The following is a 19,059-nucleotide window of genomic DNA, read 5'->3' on the forward strand; positions in this document are numbered from 1 at the left end:
CATAGATAACCCTATTTTGATAAAATTTGTGTCCTTGGGAAGGCAAAATTCTAAGGTAGAAATAAAATGAATTCTTTTAATGTTCCTTTATTTGGATTCATGCCATAGCTAAAATACAAACCATGACTTGGATTTTTTTTTTTTGAGTTTCTAATTACCTTTTTTTTAATAAGCTGTTTTGCTATTTAATCATATTTAGTGCTCTGTGTACTACTGTCATATTAGGATTCTTTTTTTTTTTTCCCATTCCATTGCTGGACTCCACTTTTCTTAGGTTCCATTGCTCCCTCTTAGATTCCCTTTTGTTCTTGCTGCAATATGTTCTCTGGTAATATTTTCAGGAAAGGTTACATGAACTGTAAACCGTCTTGCACACTGGAAAATGTTTCACCCTCACTGTTGGTTGACAGTTTGGACATAGGATTCTAGCTGCACTATCCTTTTCCATCAGAACTTTGGAGGTATCACTCCATTATTTGGTGTAACAACAGTTTTTTTCTTTTTAATTATTTTGAGAGAGAATGAGTGGGGGAGGGGCAGAGAGGGAGAGAGAGAATCTCAAGCAGGTCTGCGTTGTCTGTGCAAAGCCTGGTGTAAGGCTTGATCCCATGAACATGAGATCATGGCCTGAGCCAAAATCAAGAGTCTGACACTTGGGGCACCTGGATGGTTCAGTCAGACTTCAGCTCAGGTCATGATCTCACAGTTAATGAGTTTGAGCCCTGCCTCAGGCTCTGTGCTGACAGCTCATGCTCTTTCAAAAATGAATAAATGTTAAATAAATTTAAAAAAAGGAGTCTGACACTCAACTGACTGAACCACCCAGGCGCCCCGCCCTGTGTTATAATAGTCTTGATTTGAATGCAGTGCTTGCTTTGTAGGTAATTTTTTTTCTTACACATTCAGATTTTTTTTCATAACTTCGTTTTCTAAGGTTTGATGAGACTGCGTAGGTTTTCATTTATTTTGCTTTTTAACTGGAAGACTTAAGAGTTTTTTTGTTGCTGAGAATTTTGTTTTTCACTTTTTTCAGTTTTTCTGCTTTTTTGGAGCTTGGTTTGGAAGAATTGTACTGCATTGATTTCTCTTATATTTAAGCTATTTTTTTCATTTGTCACTGTAGCTTTTTATACTTTATAAGAAATATTACCTTTTATTTTTCCCTCTTCCAGAGCATACACTGACTTTAAGTTTGACCAACAGAGCAGTCTTTTTATTTTATGTATAGACTATCTCTCTCATTCTTCAATTTTAAAGGTTTTTTAAAAAGTGACCAGTTACAGGAGGCATTGAAATATTAGCTCACTTTAGTTATTTACTTTTTCTAATTTTTCTCAAATGTTTGGCGGTTCTTTATGAAAGAAGGATTTGATAAAAGTAGACTGGTTTACTATGCCTGTTCACTGACATGACTATGTGCTGTGCATATGAGAAAAACATACGCTTTATTTTTAGCTTCCTTGGGAGCAGGCAGGCAGGCAAGGTACCCCCTCATGCCTGAAAGAAGAGTGCCTGATTGCAGGAGTTTTGACTCCTTCCAGGCAGATTATTTGCTGTGAGGAGGTGGTTAGACCCTGAAAGCAGCTTTATAACCTTCAACTGCTTAAATATCTTCTTTTACTTGATACGCAGAGGTCTTGCCTTTTCCTTCCCACTCCTCTCAAGAAAAATGGCTCCTGTTTCTTGAATCCTTGTAAGCAAAAAATTAATATGAGCCTCAGTTCTTCATCGTTTGTACCTAAAGTGTGCAACTTAGTATAAAAAGTGCTACTTTTAAATGGATCTGGGTAGTAAAATACAACAATGTGTGTACATTATTTTGAATTTATTAGAAGAAACCATCTTAATCTGTATTTACCATGTTCATGTTGATGGCTCGTTTGAAATAAACAGTCCAGGGGAAGTTTGAATAAATCTTACTGGAAAAGAGAACATCACCTAGCATGTTAAAAGGGTACATAGAAGACATTTTGTGACTAAACATGCAAATTTAGTGACATTTTTGACTGGACAAAGCAGAGTATTTTGAAAAACCTTTGGGAATAGTAAAATAGGTTTTGTTTTAGTATTTAATTTCTGAACATTTAAAACGAAACCCATTGTGCAGCATTTTGTTTTTCCATTTATATTTAACACAGCTACCTTCATGTATGCTATTTTACCTGGTAATGTGACTACATTCTTTATTTTGGTAGAGATTTCTCAAACCTACCATACCCAGATTTGATGAGAATCCATGTTAATCTGGTTGTGGAAATAATGACTTTCGTCATATACTCTTTGCTGATTCCAGTCTAAGTCCTTTAAAATTTTTCCACATAAAGGCAATTTGAACATCTTAGGTCATTTTAGCTGTTCTTAAGGACTGCTTCCAGGTATTAAAACATTAAGTTTTATATTAAAATACCAAGGGAGAAACTGACTTGAAATTTTTGGTACCAGAAATCTTAGCTAATTTTTAATGGCAATAGTAGTATCTGGAAACACATGCACATACCCCAGGAAACTGAAGAAGAAAATAAATCTTATTAACTAAAATACCTAGACCCATTCATTAATGGACATAAGGCATGCTAATCTCCTATGGATCCCCATTCTACTAAGCCTGATGTGTGTGTGTGTGTATAGATTGTTCAACCAAATTTGTGTGCATTAATACAGTCACAATTTCAATGATTTAAATACTTCTTTTTAGTTTCCTAATAGTTCTAGGTGAAAACAATAATAAAAATATTTTTTCCTAATCATTGAGGCATTTAATGAGGGAACTATGTGCAAACACAATATAATCTCTTTGGTCCTGGGTGAAAAGATTATATTTTGGTATTTTTCTGTCTCAACATTCTATAAGGTACAGCTTATGTTTCTGGTAACATTCTGCCTAGAGGATTTTCTGTTTCTTTGCATTCATACTTTTGTGAAGACTTAGTTTCACAAAATAGGAAGTGTTACATTAAAAGACTTAATTCATACTGTAATCAATGTGTAATAGCTTACATGTATGAACATTTTCTGGAACATCTGTGATAACTTAGTTATTCTTTGAGGGGAGTAAGTAGGATGCTTATTTCTCTTGCAGTTAAGGAAACATTGGAACCTGTATATTCGGAAGAAGAAAATTGTATCAAGCCCATATAGTTCACAGAGCATTATTGAAGTTATCTCGACTCCCTAAATTACTGTGTTAATATTGCACTAGGTGGAAATCAGTCTGAGTAATGTAGACGTCAACTAATATTTGAGCAATATGGTTCTCCTTTTGTGGTAGTAACTTTTTTCTTTTTTTCTTTTTTTTTTTTTTTTGAGAGGGTTCATGTGTGAGTGGGGGAGGGGCAGAGAGCAGGAGAGAGAATACCAAGCAGGCTCTGTGCTGTCAGTCTAGAGCCCAATGTGGGCTCGATCCCATATACATCGAGATCCTGACCTGAGCTGAATTCAAGAGCTGGATGCTTAACTGACTGAGCCACCCAGGTACCCCTGTGGTAGTAACTTTTTTAATCTTTAGAATTAGTGTTCGTTTATCTCAAGTCCCTTAGTTACATAGTTCTAGGCAAAATTCAATTGGTATAATACTAATATAAATGAACCTGATTAGGAAATAAAAGATAGTCTAAGTGCTAATCCAATCTCTGAAATATGATTTATTACTAGTAGCTCAAATGTTTTCTCAAAATTATAGGGTTAGCATATAATCAATCCAAAATAGCGTAAGGATTCTAAGCACCAGCAAATCCCCTCCCACAGCTCCCTGCCCCAGTAAACTCTCTTTAGGTTGAAACCATGCGTTTTACATTATTAGGATAAAGGCATTTTATTCCACAGTTTCCTAGGTAGCTTGGCAGTTTTGGGATGATACTCCTTTAGGTTGATTTTCCTCTCTCCTCTTTTAAAGAGCTGTTCACAGGACACCAGTAGCCTGATATGAAAATAACATTTTTTAAAAAAGCTTTAACCTTGGGGTGCCTGGGTGGCTCAGTAGGTTAAGCCTCTGGCTTTTGGTTTCAGCTCAGGTCATGATCTCACAGTTGTGAGATTGAGCCCCACGTCGAGTTCTGCGCTAACATGTCGGCACGGAGCCTGCTTAGGACTCTGCCTCTCTCTCTCTCTCTCTCTCTCTCTCTCTCTCTGTCTCCCCCTCCCCCCCTTCCCCACTCACATGCCTACTCTCTCAAAATACACTTAAAACTTTACCCTCTAAGTCATTTGTTACATTGAATCTTTGAAAAGTCCTTTTTTTTTGGCACTTTGCTGGTTCTCTAATCTCTGACCACCTCGTTCTTATCTGTCCTTATTTCCCTTTTTTCATCTGTACTTGTCTTCTTGATCTCATCTACATTCATGGCTTCATATCACATCTTATGTGGATTCCTGTTTTACTGTCCAGGCTGGATTCTCTGTGTTATGTGCAACAACACAGAGTGCTCTGCTCTGTCAGTTAATGTGTCCTGTTAATTTCTCTTTTCACATCCAGCTACATTTGATCCAAGTACTCTACACCCTATGTGGGGGCTCAAACCCACAACCCTGAGATCAAGAGTTGCACATTCCAGCGACTGACCCAGCTAGGTGCCCTTCACTTCACCTTTTCGTTGTGTTCCACCTCCAGCCAACCCCTCAAAAATCCACTTAGGCCAAAAGAGTAAAGTCTTCTTGCTCTAGGTACTTTAAAACTATCAACGAAGTACCCCTGAGGAACATAAACAAGAGAACACCAAGATAAAAGTCCTGCCTGTGGCTTTTCTGGGGTATAAATAGTCTATTAGGTAATTTTTCTTCCTTGTGTTACGGGTTTGTAACTTAGCTATAGAAGTCAAAAACCAAAATTTATCAACCTCTGCTTAAAGGTAACTTAAGGAGCAAAACCATAGTTTTAAAACATCTGACCACATTTGAAAATCTGATGTTTCTATACTCTGTAATTACAGGAAGAATCTTCAGGATTATTTTCTATTTAGTATTGCTGCTACTCTTCAAATTCACTGTTAACAGTGTATGTGTTAATTGCAATTTCCCATCCTCCACCATGATCAGTAACAATTTCATATGATGGTTTACACTAGAAGAAAGCAAAGCTATGAAATTTGGCAGGGCTGATTCAATAAATAGGATTAAGCCAATTTAAGAATAATATATGATGTGCTATCAATGTGTGAAAACCTAGGACATTAAAAGGATTTTAGATAGGGATATTTCTTGGAGATTTCATCTTAGCCCCAAGAAATAAAGTGAGCTAATCTGTTTTATTATTATTTTAACTGAAAATAGAAGTAAATAGAACTGTAAAGTAAATAGGACATCTGGTACAGAGTTCTTAGTTACGTTGAATAAGTAAGGATATATCTCAAACTTAACACAATTGAAGAGTATAAGCAGTGCTTGAAATTCAGATTGTTTTAAAATCTTGTGTTCATGTTAAACCTGTAAATTTAAGGAAACCTAAATTTAAATGGTAACTGCCTTTCGATATACAGGGAAAATTTTCCAATAAAAATTTCCAAGATTACCTTATTAGTCAAGATTTCTATTTTTAAAAGAGCATTTATTTTAAGTAAACTATGTCCAGGGTGGGGTTTGAACTCATGACCCCAAGATCAAGAGTTATATGCTCAGAGCGCCTGGGTTCCTCAGTCAGTTGAGTGTCTGACCTTTGATTTTGGCTTGGATCATGATCCCAGGATCATGGGATCAAGCCCCATGTTGGGCTCCATGGGGTGTGGAGCCTGCTTGGGGTTCTCTCTCTCCCTCTGCCCGTCTCCCCGCAGCTTGTGCTTGCTCTCTCTCTAAAAAAAAAAAAAAGTTGCGTGCTTTACAGTCTGAGCCAGCCATCCACCGTGAACTCTATGTTCTTAGAACTACAATCAGGTTACTAAAATAGTTTCTTTTTCAGTAAAGATAAAAATTGATTTTCTTTGGTAGCAACCTTAGAATTAGAACTGAAGTACCAATATTAGTGATTTTCACCATTCTGAACCAAGCATACTTGCATAGTGGTTTATAAGTACCATATGAAAATTTGTTTTTCTGTTTTAGTGAATAGCCTACCTAGAGGTAAGGGGAAGGATGGCAAAGCCTTTCCAAAAATACTTTCAGAAGTTACTGAAGTCAGTTAAAAGCTATATTTAAACACCTGGATATAGGTAGCATTTTTCTTTTTATGAAAGGAAGCCATTGTCTGTAGTTAATATGACATAAGGCATAATGTTTTACTTATTTAAGAGGTAACTTTAAAAGATAGACAAGAGAAACATTGGCTGTCTTATACAAGATAGTGATGGTGTTAGAATTTAAGTGCCTTTTCCAGTCTTTAATATTTACCAACAGGCAGGTGAGTATATTTTCAGTTTCTTTAAAAACTTTTTTTTTAACAGTTGAGAGACAGAGTATGAGCAGAGGTGGGGCAGAGAGAGAGGGAGACACAATCTGAAGCAGGCTCAAGGCTCTGGGCTCGAACCCATGAACTGTGAGATCATGACCTGAGCCAAAGTTGGACACTTTCTAACCAACTGAGCCATCCAGATGTCCAGTATATTTTTAGTTTCTAATCAGTTATGAAATGATTGACATTTTCTGTAATTATGACCCATTTCCATGAAAGGTTAGAGAATGGTTATTCCATTGTGTTTAGAAATAAGATGACAAACAGTAAATGCTTAAATTGTTTGGTGCTAAGGTCATGAGACTTCCCAGAATTTCATGGTCAAAACAGTTTTTGTATCCAGAGAGGATCTATTTGAGCCACTGGTTGTATAAAGTTGTAGTCCTTCATATCTTCCCATTGGAGGTTTTACTTCATGGTCACTCAAAAAAGGGGTGTTAAATAGGAAAGTAATAGCTGCATTTTGAACATCTCAAATTCCCACCCATTAAAATCCCTTAATGTTCTTCCTTGAATTACATAGTCTCCATTGTAGTTCCTTTTTTGAAAAGGAAGCCAAGGAACATTTCCTGAAGTGAAGAAGACAGTTCTGTAGTTCCTTTAACAGATGTTATATCCTGAGATTGATGCACAGGGATAAGTTGTGGGGAGAAGAGGGCATTATGAAATGTAACATTAAAGATAACATTACGAATGCCACAAAGTTAAAATATGAAACTTGATGCTTTGAGACATAGTGGGCTGAAACTGGGGTTTAGAAATGCGAATCCTGTTACAGGAGAATACGTTCCATATTATAGTAGGCATCTGTGAGTGGGGTAGACTGAAATGGCTCCTAGGGGTAATGTGTATATATTCATCTATCCTCTTCCTGATCCGCTTACGCCATGCAGATCATGGCCCTCAACAGTTAAAATTTGGTGTATATTCTGGGTTGTCAGAGTTAAGTAGGCCACAAACAACTGGGATTCAGGTATTTCAACATCTTTAAATCTCCTGTACCAACATAAACAATTTGTATAGTGCTGGTGGAGTTGGGAGAATCAGGTTTAATTAGATGCATTTTAAATACTTAACATTGCCTACTGCTGCCTGACTTCTAAATATTAAGTGAAAGCAAAGAGATAAATCCTAGTCTTTGCTCAAATCATTGTTTTCCCAGATCCCCACTAGTTGAAAATTTTTCTTTCCCATCACTTGTCATTTTTTAAAAACTATTACAGCCTTTATATATAAACATGCCATGTATTCTACATTTTCATGTGTGATATGTCTCCACTAGATTGTAAGCCTTTGGAGGTCAGAAAAATGCACCTAAATCATTGTATCTGCCACCACATCTAGTACAGTGCCTTATATTTATTTGCTAATTCAATAAATATTCATTAAAATAATGGGAGATATTATTGTAGCTTGATATTTGAGCCCTTTAGATGAAAGCATAATCAATTATTTTTTTCTACTTCTTATAGTTTGAAAATGTACCCTGGCATACATAGTAATTGTGGCATTTATCAAAAAATTTACACATTTAATTGTACTGGCTCTCCCTAGCTAATGTTAGTCTGGAGCAGCACTGACTAGTAGAAATATAATGAAAGCCACATAATGTAATTTTAAAATTACATTAGAAGTTTAGTAAAATTACAAATAATGTGGCCACATTATAGAAATAAGAAACATGAGATTAATATTTTAGCTCATTATTTTGAGAATATTTAACATTTGTTTTAAAAATTCAGTTTACATTCTTGTTTTCATGTGCAGTCTGATGTCTACTTTACACTTATAGCACATGTCTATTCAATGTGGCACTAGCCACATTCTAAATGCTCAGTAGTCAGATAATGGCCAGTGGCTACTGTATTGAACAGTGCAGGTCTAGAAGAGCAGGCAAAGAACCTCTCTGGACCTGTTTCCTATTAGGTCATTGTGATTTTAGGTTATTATCCAAATAAAGGTATTGGCTGCTTTTGTCACACTCAGAAATTGATAGAATAATTTAAGAAAATTTTTGCATTAATCATTGTATAAAGACACTTAGTAGGTACTTTACACCCAATTTAAATCTCTAAAACTTCTTAAGAGATCTCTCTTTTAGAGTTGTGGATGCACAGGTTGAGGTAGATCAACTTAACCTTGCTCAATAAAATACTGCTAGTAGAAGGTGGAGCTGGTTTCAGAATTAGGATTGATTGTGGATATTCCATATTCCTGCTTTAAGTTCAAAACTTCTAATAAAAGTTTGGGAAAAAAGTTTAAAGCTCTGTGTGTGTTGATAACAGACCACAAGGTTAAAGAAAAAACATTTAATGAAATAAGAGTATTTTATTTTATGAAGTCTGTATCAACCATAATTTTTTTTTTTAAGTTTATTTTCAGAGAGAGAGAGTGCACATGTGCAAGAGCTGAAGAGGGGAGGAGAGAATCCCAAGCCCACTCTGCACTGTCGGTGCAGAGCCCGACTCAGGGCTCCATCTCACGAACTGTGAGCTGATGACCTAGGCCAAAATCAAGAGTGGGATGCTCAACCGAGTCACCCAGACACCCCAAATTTCTTTTTCTTGCTTTAGGCGTGGATTTTATTTCTGAAGTTATTTATTTAACGTTTGTTTATTTTTGAGGGGGGGGGAGGGCAGAAAAATAGGGAGACACAGAATCTGAAGTAAGCTCCACGCTCTGAGGTGTCCACACAGAGCCCAACACGGGGCTCAAACTCATGAACTATGAGATCACGACCTGACCCTAAGTCGGACACTTACCGACTGAGCCACCCAGGGGCCCCTCATTTATTTATTTCTGAGAGAGAGAGAAAATCCCAAGCAGGCTCCGAGCTGGCAGCCCAGAGTCCGATGCGGGGCTGGATCCTACAACCGTGAGATCATGACCTGAGGCGAAATCAAGAGTCAGACACTTAAAGGGATGAACCACCCAGGCTCCCCCAGCTGTGGATTTTCCTTATAGCAGAAATTTATTTTTAGTTTTTACTTTTCCTGAACATAATGTGAAGATTTAAATTGTCTAGGTTATTTCAAAATTTCCTCTAATAACGTCATATGGGGAAAAAGCCACCTTTAAGTTGGATGTTGTTAAGGCTAACTTGAAAATCAAACATTTTGCTTTTTAGGGGCGCCTGGGTGGCTCAGTCACTTAAGCGTCTTGACTTCAGCTCAGGTCATGATCTCGTGGTCCATGAGCTAGAGCCCCGCGTCAGGCTCTGTGCTGACAGTTCGGAGCCTGGAGCCTGCTTCGGATTTTGTGTCTTCCTCTCTGACCCTCCCCCATTCATGCTCTGTCCCTCTGTGTCTCAAAAATAAATAAACGCTAAAAAAAAAAAACAAAAAAACAAAAACATTTTGCTTTTTAAATGTTTTGGCTCTTAGTACAAAGTTGAACAGTAAATTCACAACAAGTCTTTATAAAGAATAAGATTGGCAATATAACTTCCCAGAAAAGTTTAATAAAGTAACTTGCACAAGTATTAAAGTACTGTACTCAACTACACCGTAGGCCCTGGATACATGTAGATTAATTTAACATATACCTTTTATTTATATTTCAGTGTAGTCCTAGGATGTTCATATAAACAAGGGGTTCTAGATAATTCAAAGACCATTAAAAGGCTGCAGAAGTGAAATTAATATACTAAATGTTTTCTCCTGTACTTCAAAACATTAAAAAAAGCAATTAGTTTTCCAGTGATGTTACATGGCATTTTAATAATTTAATCAGAAATGGTACAGTATGAGTATATTGTGATGTTAGTTTAAACCATCCCTAATGACGACCAGTGAAATACGGATGCTTTTATATACTACTGTAGATTGGTAAACCATTCTAGGAAGAAACTTGACAGTATGTATCATGTTCTTACCCTTGCGCAATTGTATTGATATTAATCCTTAAAAATTTATTAGAAAGGTGTACAAATTTAGGATAGAAAATGGTAATCATTATGTCAATAAAACTAGCATTAATAGAATAGGGATGATACATTCTGAAGGAAAATAATGCATCATTAAAGGTGGTCCTTGTATTTGGAGTAAAATGGAAAAATATTCGTGAAACCGCACATACCCCACTTAAACAATATATACTTTCTGAACGTATCTGTTTCCGCACTTTGGACGATAAGATCCTAAGGAAGAAAAAAATGACAGGCAGCAGTAGAGCGCCGGCTCTGGGGTTAGAACTGCTCCAAATCCCGGTTTTGCTAGCCTCCGTAATCTAGCTGCAAAATGGGAAAAACTGGAGTATCTACATCATGAGGTAAATGTTTGAAAGTTAAATGAAAGTGCTTAGCGCGCCGTCTAAATAAATTTTACTTGTTACGATGATGTCTTCTTGCATCTCTCCGACTGGCGGAAAATCATATATTAAATTTAGAAATGTGATGACTTAACTAAATCGAAAACTCCACGAGACCAGAGGGATTTAACCTAACCTGCCAACCTGCCTTGTCCAAACACTTGGATTTTGATTAGACCAGCAAGGCCATGGTGACCTGAGCTCTACCTTGCCTGTGAGCGCGCACAATGCACACTCAAAGGGGTGACGGCCCGGTGGGTTTGACTCCCGAATTCCAGGGTTTACTCACGCGTCCTCCCCTACCCAGCCCCCGCCAACTCCATTCTCTCCGTTGGGCGTCACGTAAAGCTCGACGGGTCCCCACCGAGAGGCGGGGGCCGGGACCACGCACTCCATCCCCCCGCCCGCTCGCGTCACAAAAACTACAGTCCCCAGAGGACCCCGCGAGCTCAGGATGTCCCGCAGACAGGGTCCGGCGGCTGTTCTGGGCTGTAATTTACCCCGTGCTCCGGCACAACCTTCTCTCTCTCCTCCGCGATACAGGCGAAGGTTACTGGGTGCTGCAACTTTACCCCCCGATTTCCAAAAGAGGCCAGTAGCCAGTGAAGTCGGGCCCTCCTTGGGAGGCCGGCGCGCGACCCTGACCTGGAGGGAGGAGCTGCGGGACGCGCTGGGCCTCCAAGGGGTGACGATCTCGGGGACGTCGTGCGGCAGTCCCCTTGGCCGGCTGTGGCGGGGGGGCGGGGGGGGCGGGGGGAGGAGGCCGCGCACGCGCGGCGGGGCCTTGGGCGGGGCTTTGGGCGATTGCAGCCGGCGGTCGGTCCGCCGGTCGGCGGCTGTGTGGGTAGCCGCCAGGTCGGCGGGGGCGGAGACGCGGGAGGTTGATGGGGGTCGCCTCAACCTCGGCCTCAACCTGTAGCACAGCTTCAGCCACGCAAACGGAGATGGTGCCCTGGGTGCGGACGATGGGGGAGAAGCTGAAGCAGCGGCTCCGGCTCGACGTAGGACGCGAGATCTGCCGCCAGTACCCGCTGTTCTGCTTCCTGTTGCTCTGCCTCAGCGTCGCCTCCCTACTTCTCAACAGGTAACGCTGCAGCGGGGAGCTGGAGGGCGGCTGTTCTGCGAGGCCGCAGGCGCAGGCCCGGGTTGCTTCACTGTGTGGAGACCGCCCGGGCTGCGCAGCTGCGGGACTTACGGCCGGCTCCGAGGCCTTGGGAAGAGGGGCCTCGGGGCGCCGGGCGGAGCGTCCGGGCCCGGAAGTGCGAGCGTGGGTGGGGTGCGTTCCAGTGCCCCCCTTCCTGAGGCCGGGTCTTCTGAGACACCTGGCCCCGATTCTTACCTAGTTTTCACCTGTTTCTTGTAACCTGGCCCTCCATCATCGTTGTTTTTCAGAGGAGTGAAATGTATATGTACGTCTCAATTAGAGACCTTGCAGGGGCGGTCCAGTCAGCTGACGAGAGGGTTCTAGGTGTTGTAGCAGCCAGTCTTAGGCCGACTCCCCTCGCTCTCACCGCGCGCGTGCGCGTACACTCGCACTCACACAGTCGTAGAGCCGCTCTGCGCACACTCGCACACGATTTTACAGCCGCTGCGCGCACACACGCGCACACATGCACGCAGTCTTACAGCCGCAGCGCGCACAGTCGTGCACGCATCCTTGCAGCCAGTGCGCGCGCGCACACAGACTTGCGGCCAAAGCACACACATATGTAGTCTTACAGCTGAGGCGCGCGCGTGCGCACACAGCTTGCATAAGCATGTACGTGTGCACACATACACATAGTCACGCAGCCGAAGCACGCGCGCGCCACACACAGCCTTGTAGCTGAAGCTTTCCTCAAAGTGTGGTTGGTTAAAACGGCTAATTGTAAAGATTTGTTGAATCGAAGTCAAAGTAAAATAGTCTCTGTCTTGACATCTCTAGAATATTCGAAAAGGGAAGACTGAAAGTTTAAAATTGGTAAATTCAGTTGACACTTTGAAATCGGAAAGTTCTGCCCCTGAAATAAAACTGATTTCCTTCAGTTAGCTATTTCTAGAAATGATGAAGTAGGTAGTGGAGGAGAACTTCAAATTATTTCCGGATTTGCTCTTGGCGGAAAGAAGTCTGAGACACTTGTCAGCAACAGTATCAACATGATGTTTTTTCTGATGTTTTGAACATGAAAGCATCCTTACCCTTTACCGAGGTAGTTGATCCCTAAAGAGAGGAATGGGAAAGCGTTCACCAGGAATTTGGTTATTTAATTTTGCTCTAAGGCAACCATTTCGTGTGACGGATCAGATTTTTTTCCCTAGCCATTTTGCTTTCTTGTTAGTGGACTCTGGGTTTATATAATACTAGGTTTACATAACGATTGATATTTTACTGGAAAATATCATTTGAGATCTAATGTGATTTGATTGTGATAGTAAGATGTTTGATTTCAGGAATACCTGAAGGAATTCTGTTAAGAATCCTTAGCAGAGTGGAAATTAATTATTAAGTACTTCGCTTTCTGTCATCTGGAAGGTATTCTAGATTAACAGCGTTAATATGAAAGGTTAACTTTTTGTGCTTAACTTTTGTCCAGGAATTTTTAACCTGTCTCCTTCAGTAGATGGGTCAGTTTAGGTGTCCAAAGTAGGACATGTAGGATCAGGTTGAACTAGATTTCTGAGGTTGTCTACTTAATTATAGCGTCTAGTGTTCTATGTTGTTAAGTCATAGAATACCATTTGATCTGTACCTGTATCTTTATTTGTATTATTCAAACAAAGAATTTTTTTTCAGACTGTTTTTGGTACTTTCCTTTGTTAGTGTTGAAACCAGCAAAAGTGATCTTAAACATCATAGAACTGTCTTTACTAAAAGAATGGTTAGGTACCCTGTGGTGCCTGGCTGGCTCAGTCCATAGAGCATGGACTCTTGATCTCAGAGTTTTGAGTTCACGCCCTACATTGGGGTACAGTTTACTTAAATAAGTAAATAAAATGAAAGAATGGTTAGGTACCCTTTTAACAGGAAAAAGCCTTTGGAAGGTGCAAGACAGTTTATATAGTGTGCTTTTCAGCGTATTGTGTGATTTTCATTAAAGTACGTGTGCACATTCACGGAGCACCTGGGTGGCTCAGTCGGTTGAACATCTGGCTCTTGGTTTCTGCTCAGGTCCTGATCTCATTGTCCATGAGTTCGAGCCCCACGTCGGGCACAGTGCTAATGGTGCAGAGCCTGCTTGGGATTCTCTCCCTGTGCTCCTCCCTGTCTCTCTCAGAATAAATAATTAAACTTAAAAAACTGAAAAAATATATGTGTGTACATTCATATTTACATATAAACGTGTGTTTATGTATGCTTTGGCTATCTCTGGAAGACTGTTACATAAGGAAATGTGGTCCCTTCTAGGAGTGGGGAATACTAGGCACATCTATTCAGAAATTAAAAAAAAAAATGTGTGTGTGTATGTAAAATATAAAAAATACCAGGGGCGTAATGATGGAATTAGAAGAAATGAGAAGATATACTTAATGCATACCTTCAAAAAGTGATTTTTACACAGGTATTTCACCAGTTAGTTTATAGAAATAACTTAAAAAAGAAATTTTCAGTTTAAAATCTTTAATGGTTAGTATGTAGATTTGGAGCTTTACCTCTATGTAGTAAAACTTAGAATAATACTCTTTCAAAATTAACTTTTTCTCTTATAACCTTGAAAGTATTCAAAGTATTGTTTAGTATATAAATTTTTCTTTTGATAGCAATTAAGGCTATGAATGTTATCTGTGGAGAGATAAATAGATATAACTTTTGGCTATTGTAAGTGATTTGTGGGAGGAATAGAGTAACATACTTCATATATTTCAAATTATTTGTGATATCACCTTTATGGTAGTGTTAGGGAAAAGTAGGAGCATAGATATAATTAGTAATCATAGTATTGAGTATTTGAGTGTTATACTAAGGAATATTTTAAGTTAATGCTACTAATAATAATGGTGATAGTAGTAATAGCTAACTAACACTTTGTGAGTGTTTTGTTTGGCCCAGGTATTGTATTAAGAATTTTCATTAATTATTGAGGCAATTTATGGTTGTGTGTGAAAGTTTTGAACCTAAGCGTGACTGTAAGAATTTGATTCTGACTCCTCCATTAATCAGTTATGTGACTTTGGATAAGTGATCTTTTACCTGTCACAGTCCTCTTGTCTGTAAAATAGGGATAATATTAGTACCTACATTATATGATTATTTTGATGACTAAGTGGTTAATACATGGAAAGTGTTTAAATTGGTGCTCAGCATATAGAACATACTCTTATTAAATGTTAGCAGTTATTTTTATCTCATTTATTCTAGCATGCCAGCAGACACCTTTGTGAGTAACCTCAGTCACCATGGATCAGTTTTGCTTGTTTTTGGATTTCATATGAATGTAATTATGTGGTCCTCTTGTATCTGGTTTCTTTCTCTCACTCTGTGTTTGAGATTTATCCATACTGTTGTGTATATCAGTACTTCAGTCTCTTTTGTTATTATGCAGTATTCCACTGGGAATATGACACACTTTGTTTATCCATTCTTCTGTTGAAGGGCATTTGACTTGTTTATAGTTTTTGGCTATTATTAATGCTATGAATATTCTCATATATATTTATTTTGGTAGACTTATTTATTTTGGGTATATGTCCATGAATGGAAATGCTTAGTTATAGTGTATGGGTTTGTTTGACTTAAGTAGATACTGCCAGATAGCTTTACAAAGTAGTTATACTAATTTTCACTCCTGCCAAAAACATTTGACTGTTCTGTCTGATACTGTCTGTGGAGTTAGTTTAGTCATTTTAGTGAATGTATACTAGTAGGTCGTTGTAGTTTTAGTTAATTGTAGTTTAATTGTTAGCTATAGTCATCATGGTGTACATTACATCCCTAGTACTTATTTATCTTATTCCTGAAAGTTTGTAACTTTTGACCAGCTCCCTCCAGTTTCCTGTCCCCTATGCTCCACCTCTTGTAACCACAGTCTGATGTCTTATTGTATGAGGTTTTTTTCCTTATGATTTTACATATAAGTGAGATCATACCCTATTTTTCTTTCTCTGTTTGACTTATTTTGCTTAGCATAATACCTTTAAGGTCCATCCATATTATCCCAAATGGTAGGATTTCTTCACTTCTTATGGTTGAATAATATTCTTTTTGTGTATATATACCACAGCTTCTTTGTCTATTCATCCATTGATGCACACTTAGGTTGTTTCCATATCTTGACTGTAGTAAAAATTTTACTGTGAACATGCAAGTGCAGATATCTTTTTAAGTTAGTGTTTTTGTTTCCTTTGGGTATATTCTCAGAAGTGGAGTTGCTGAATTATAAAACAGTTGTATTAATTTTTTAAAAATCCTCCAAACTGTTTTTCATAGTGGCTGTATCCATTTACATTCCCACCAACAGTACACCAAACCCTTGTTTCCTTTTCTCCACATCTTCACTAACATTTGTTATCTCTTGTTTTTTTGATGATGGCCATTCTTTCTTTTTTTAAAATTTTATTTTTTTAATTTACCTCCAAATTAGTTAACATATAGTGCAACAATGATTTCAGGAGTAGATTCCTTAATGCCCCTTACCCATTTAGCCCATCCCCCGCCCCAACCCCTCCAGTAACCTTCTGTTTGTTCTCCACATTTAACAGTCTCTTATGTTTTGTCCCCTTCTCTGTTTTTATATTATTTTGCTTCCCTTTACTATGTTCATCTGTTTTGTCTCTTAAAGTCCTCATATGAGTGAAGCCATATGATATTTGTCTTTCTCTAATTTCACTTACCATAATACCTTCTAGTTCCATCCACATAGTTGCACATGGCAAGATTTCATTCTTTTTGATTGCCAAGTAATACTCCATTGTATATATGTACACCACATCTTCTTTATCCATTCATCCATCAACGGACATTTGGGCTCTTTCCATACTTTGGCTATTGTTGATAGTGCTGCTATAAACATTGGGGTGCATGTGTCCCTTTGAAACAGCATAGCTGTATCCCTTGGATAAATACCTAGTAGTGCAATTGCTGGGTTATACGGTAGTTCTATTTTTAATTTTTTGAGGAACCTCCACACTGTTTTCCAGAGTGGCTGCACCACCTTGCATTCCCACCAGCAATGCAAACTCTTTCTCCGCATCCTCACCAACATCTGTTGTTGCCTGAGTTGTTAATGTTAGCCATTCTGATAGGTGTGAGGTGGTATCTCATTGTGGTTTTGATTTGTATTTCCCTGATGATGAAAAATGTTGAGCATTTTTTCATGTGTCGGTTGGCCATCTGGATGTCTTCCTTGGAGAAGTGTCTATTCATGTCTTCTGCCCATTTCTTCACTGGATTATTTTTTTTGGGGGGTGTTGAGTTTGATAAGTTCCTTAGAGATTTCAGATACCAACCCTTTATCTGATATGTCATTTGCAAATATCTTCTCCCATTCTGTCAGTTGCCTTTTAGTTTTGCTGATTGTTTCCTTCGCTGTGCAGAAGCTTTTTATTTTGATGTGGTCCCAGTAGTTCCTTTTTGTGATGATGGCCATTCTAACAGGTGTGAGGGGATATCTCATTGTGATTTTAATTTGCATTTCCCTGATGAGTAGTGATATTGAGAATCATTTCATGTACCTGTTGGTATTTCTTATAACTTCTTTGGAGAAATGTCTGTTTAGGTTCTCTTGCATTATTATTTATTAACTAATTAATTAATTATTTTTTTACCAGCAAAATGGGTTTATTCAGGAATAGCAGAACAATTGCAATTGCTATGGGAAAGCAAAGACAAGTCTGAAAATCAAACGAGAGGAATGTTAATAGAGAAAAGAAGAAGATGGCAGGGGCTTCTTTGAGTAAAAGTCCATTGGAAGAACTTGAGTGGTGGCATATGTTGTTTTTTTTTTTTTTTTTTGAAAAAATATACAAATGTTTTACTGTTTTTAATTTTTAAGTTTTGTTTAAATCCAAGGTAGTTAGCATATAGTGTAATAATGATTTCAGTAGTAGAATTTAGTGATTCATCACTTAAATATAACACCCACTACTCATCCCAAAAGGTGCCCTACTTAATGACCATAACTCTGTATTTGAGTCTCTTATGGTTTGCCTCCGTCTCTCTTTTTAACTTCTTTTTCCTTTTCTTCCCTTATGTTCATCTGTTTTGTTTCTTAAATTCCACATTTGAGTGAAGTCATATGATACTTATCTTTCTTTGACTTAATTCACTTAGCATAATACACTCTAGTTCCACCCACGTTGTTGCAAATAGCAAGATTTTATTCTTTTTGATCACTGCATAATATTCCGTTGTATGTATGTACCACATCTTCTTTATCCATTCATCAGTCAGTGGACATTTGGGCTCTTTCCATAATTTGGCTATTGTTGATAGTGTTGCCATAAACTTTGTGGTGTATGTGCCCCTTTGAATCAGAATTTTTGTATTTTTAATGGTTTTTAATTTTTGAATGGTTTTTAAAGTGGTTGTAAATTTTTTGAGCAACCTCCATATTGTTTTCCAGAGTGGCTGCACCTCTCCCAGTTTGCATTGGTTTGCATTCCCAGCAGCAGTGCAAAAGGGTTCCTCTTTTTCTGCATCTTGGCCAACATCTGTTGTTGCCTGAGTTGTTAATTTTAGCCATTCTGACAGATATGAGGTGGTATCTTATTGTGTTTTTGATTTGTATTTCCCTGATGATGAGTGATGTTGAGCATTTTTTCATGTGTCAGTTGGCCATCTGGATGTCTTCTTTGGAAATGTGTGTTCATGCCTTCTGTCCATTTCTTCACAGGATTATTTGTTTTTTGGGTGTTGAGTTTAGTAAGTTCCTTACAGATTTTGGATACTAACCTTTTATCTGATATGTTATTTGCAAATGTCTTCTCCCATTCTGTAGGCTGCCTTTTAGTTTGTTGATTGTTTCCTTCGCTGCGCAGAAGCTTTTTATCTTGATGCGGTCCCAATACTTCATTTTTTGCTTTTGTTTTCCTTCCCTCTGGAGACATTTCCAGTATGAAGTTGCTACAGCTGAAGTCAAAGAGGTTATTGCCTGTTTTCTCCTCTAGGATTTTGATGGTTTCCTGTCTTACATTTAGGTCTTTCATCTATTTTGAGTTTATTTTTGTGTATGGTGTAAGAAAGTTGTCCAGGTTCATTCTCCTACATGTTTCTGTCCAGTTTTCCCAACACCATTTGTTGAAGAGACTGTCTTTTTCCCATTGGATAATCTTTCCTGCTTTGTCAAAAATGAGTTGACCATACATTTGTGGGTCAATTTCTGGGTTCTCTATTCTGTTCCATTGATCTGTCTGTTTTTGTGCCAGTACCATACTGTCTTGATGATTACAGCTTTGTAATA

At 38.5% G+C, this 19,059-nt stretch overlaps 1 protein-coding gene and 1 long non-coding RNA gene across 6 annotated transcripts in view; one reads left to right on the top strand and one right to left on the bottom strand.

The window, feature by feature from the left end:
* Positions 1 to 227: 227 nt before the first annotated feature.
* On the bottom strand, positions 228 to 4,124 carry LOC113598776 (uncharacterized). The gene is made up of 2 exons (XR_003419492.2): positions 2,998 to 4,124; positions 228 to 1,690 (listed from the first exon to the last, which is right to left on the bottom strand). It is a non-coding gene; the product is annotated as an uncharacterized LOC113598776 (long non-coding RNA).
* Positions 4,125 to 11,463: 7,339 nt separating this feature from the next.
* The window catches only part of SNX14 (sorting nexin 14), an 84,336-nt gene continuing 76,740 nt past the window's right edge, over positions 11,464 to 19,059 (top strand). For all 5 annotated transcript variants that reach the window (XM_027057304.2, XM_027057308.2, XM_027057310.1 and 2 more), the window contains exon 1: positions 11,464 to 11,768. In XM_027057304.2, the coding sequence (XP_026913105.1) occupies positions 11,569 to 11,768 (200 nt within the window). In that variant the 5' untranslated portion in view covers positions 11,464 to 11,568. The remainder of the gene's footprint in view (positions 11,769 to 19,059) is intronic.

Source organism: Acinonyx jubatus, chromosome B2 (genome assembly GCF_027475565.1).
Source record: "Acinonyx jubatus isolate Ajub_Pintada_27869175 chromosome B2, VMU_Ajub_asm_v1.0, whole genome shotgun sequence".
NCBI lineage: Eukaryota > Metazoa > Chordata > Mammalia > Carnivora > Felidae > Acinonyx > Acinonyx jubatus.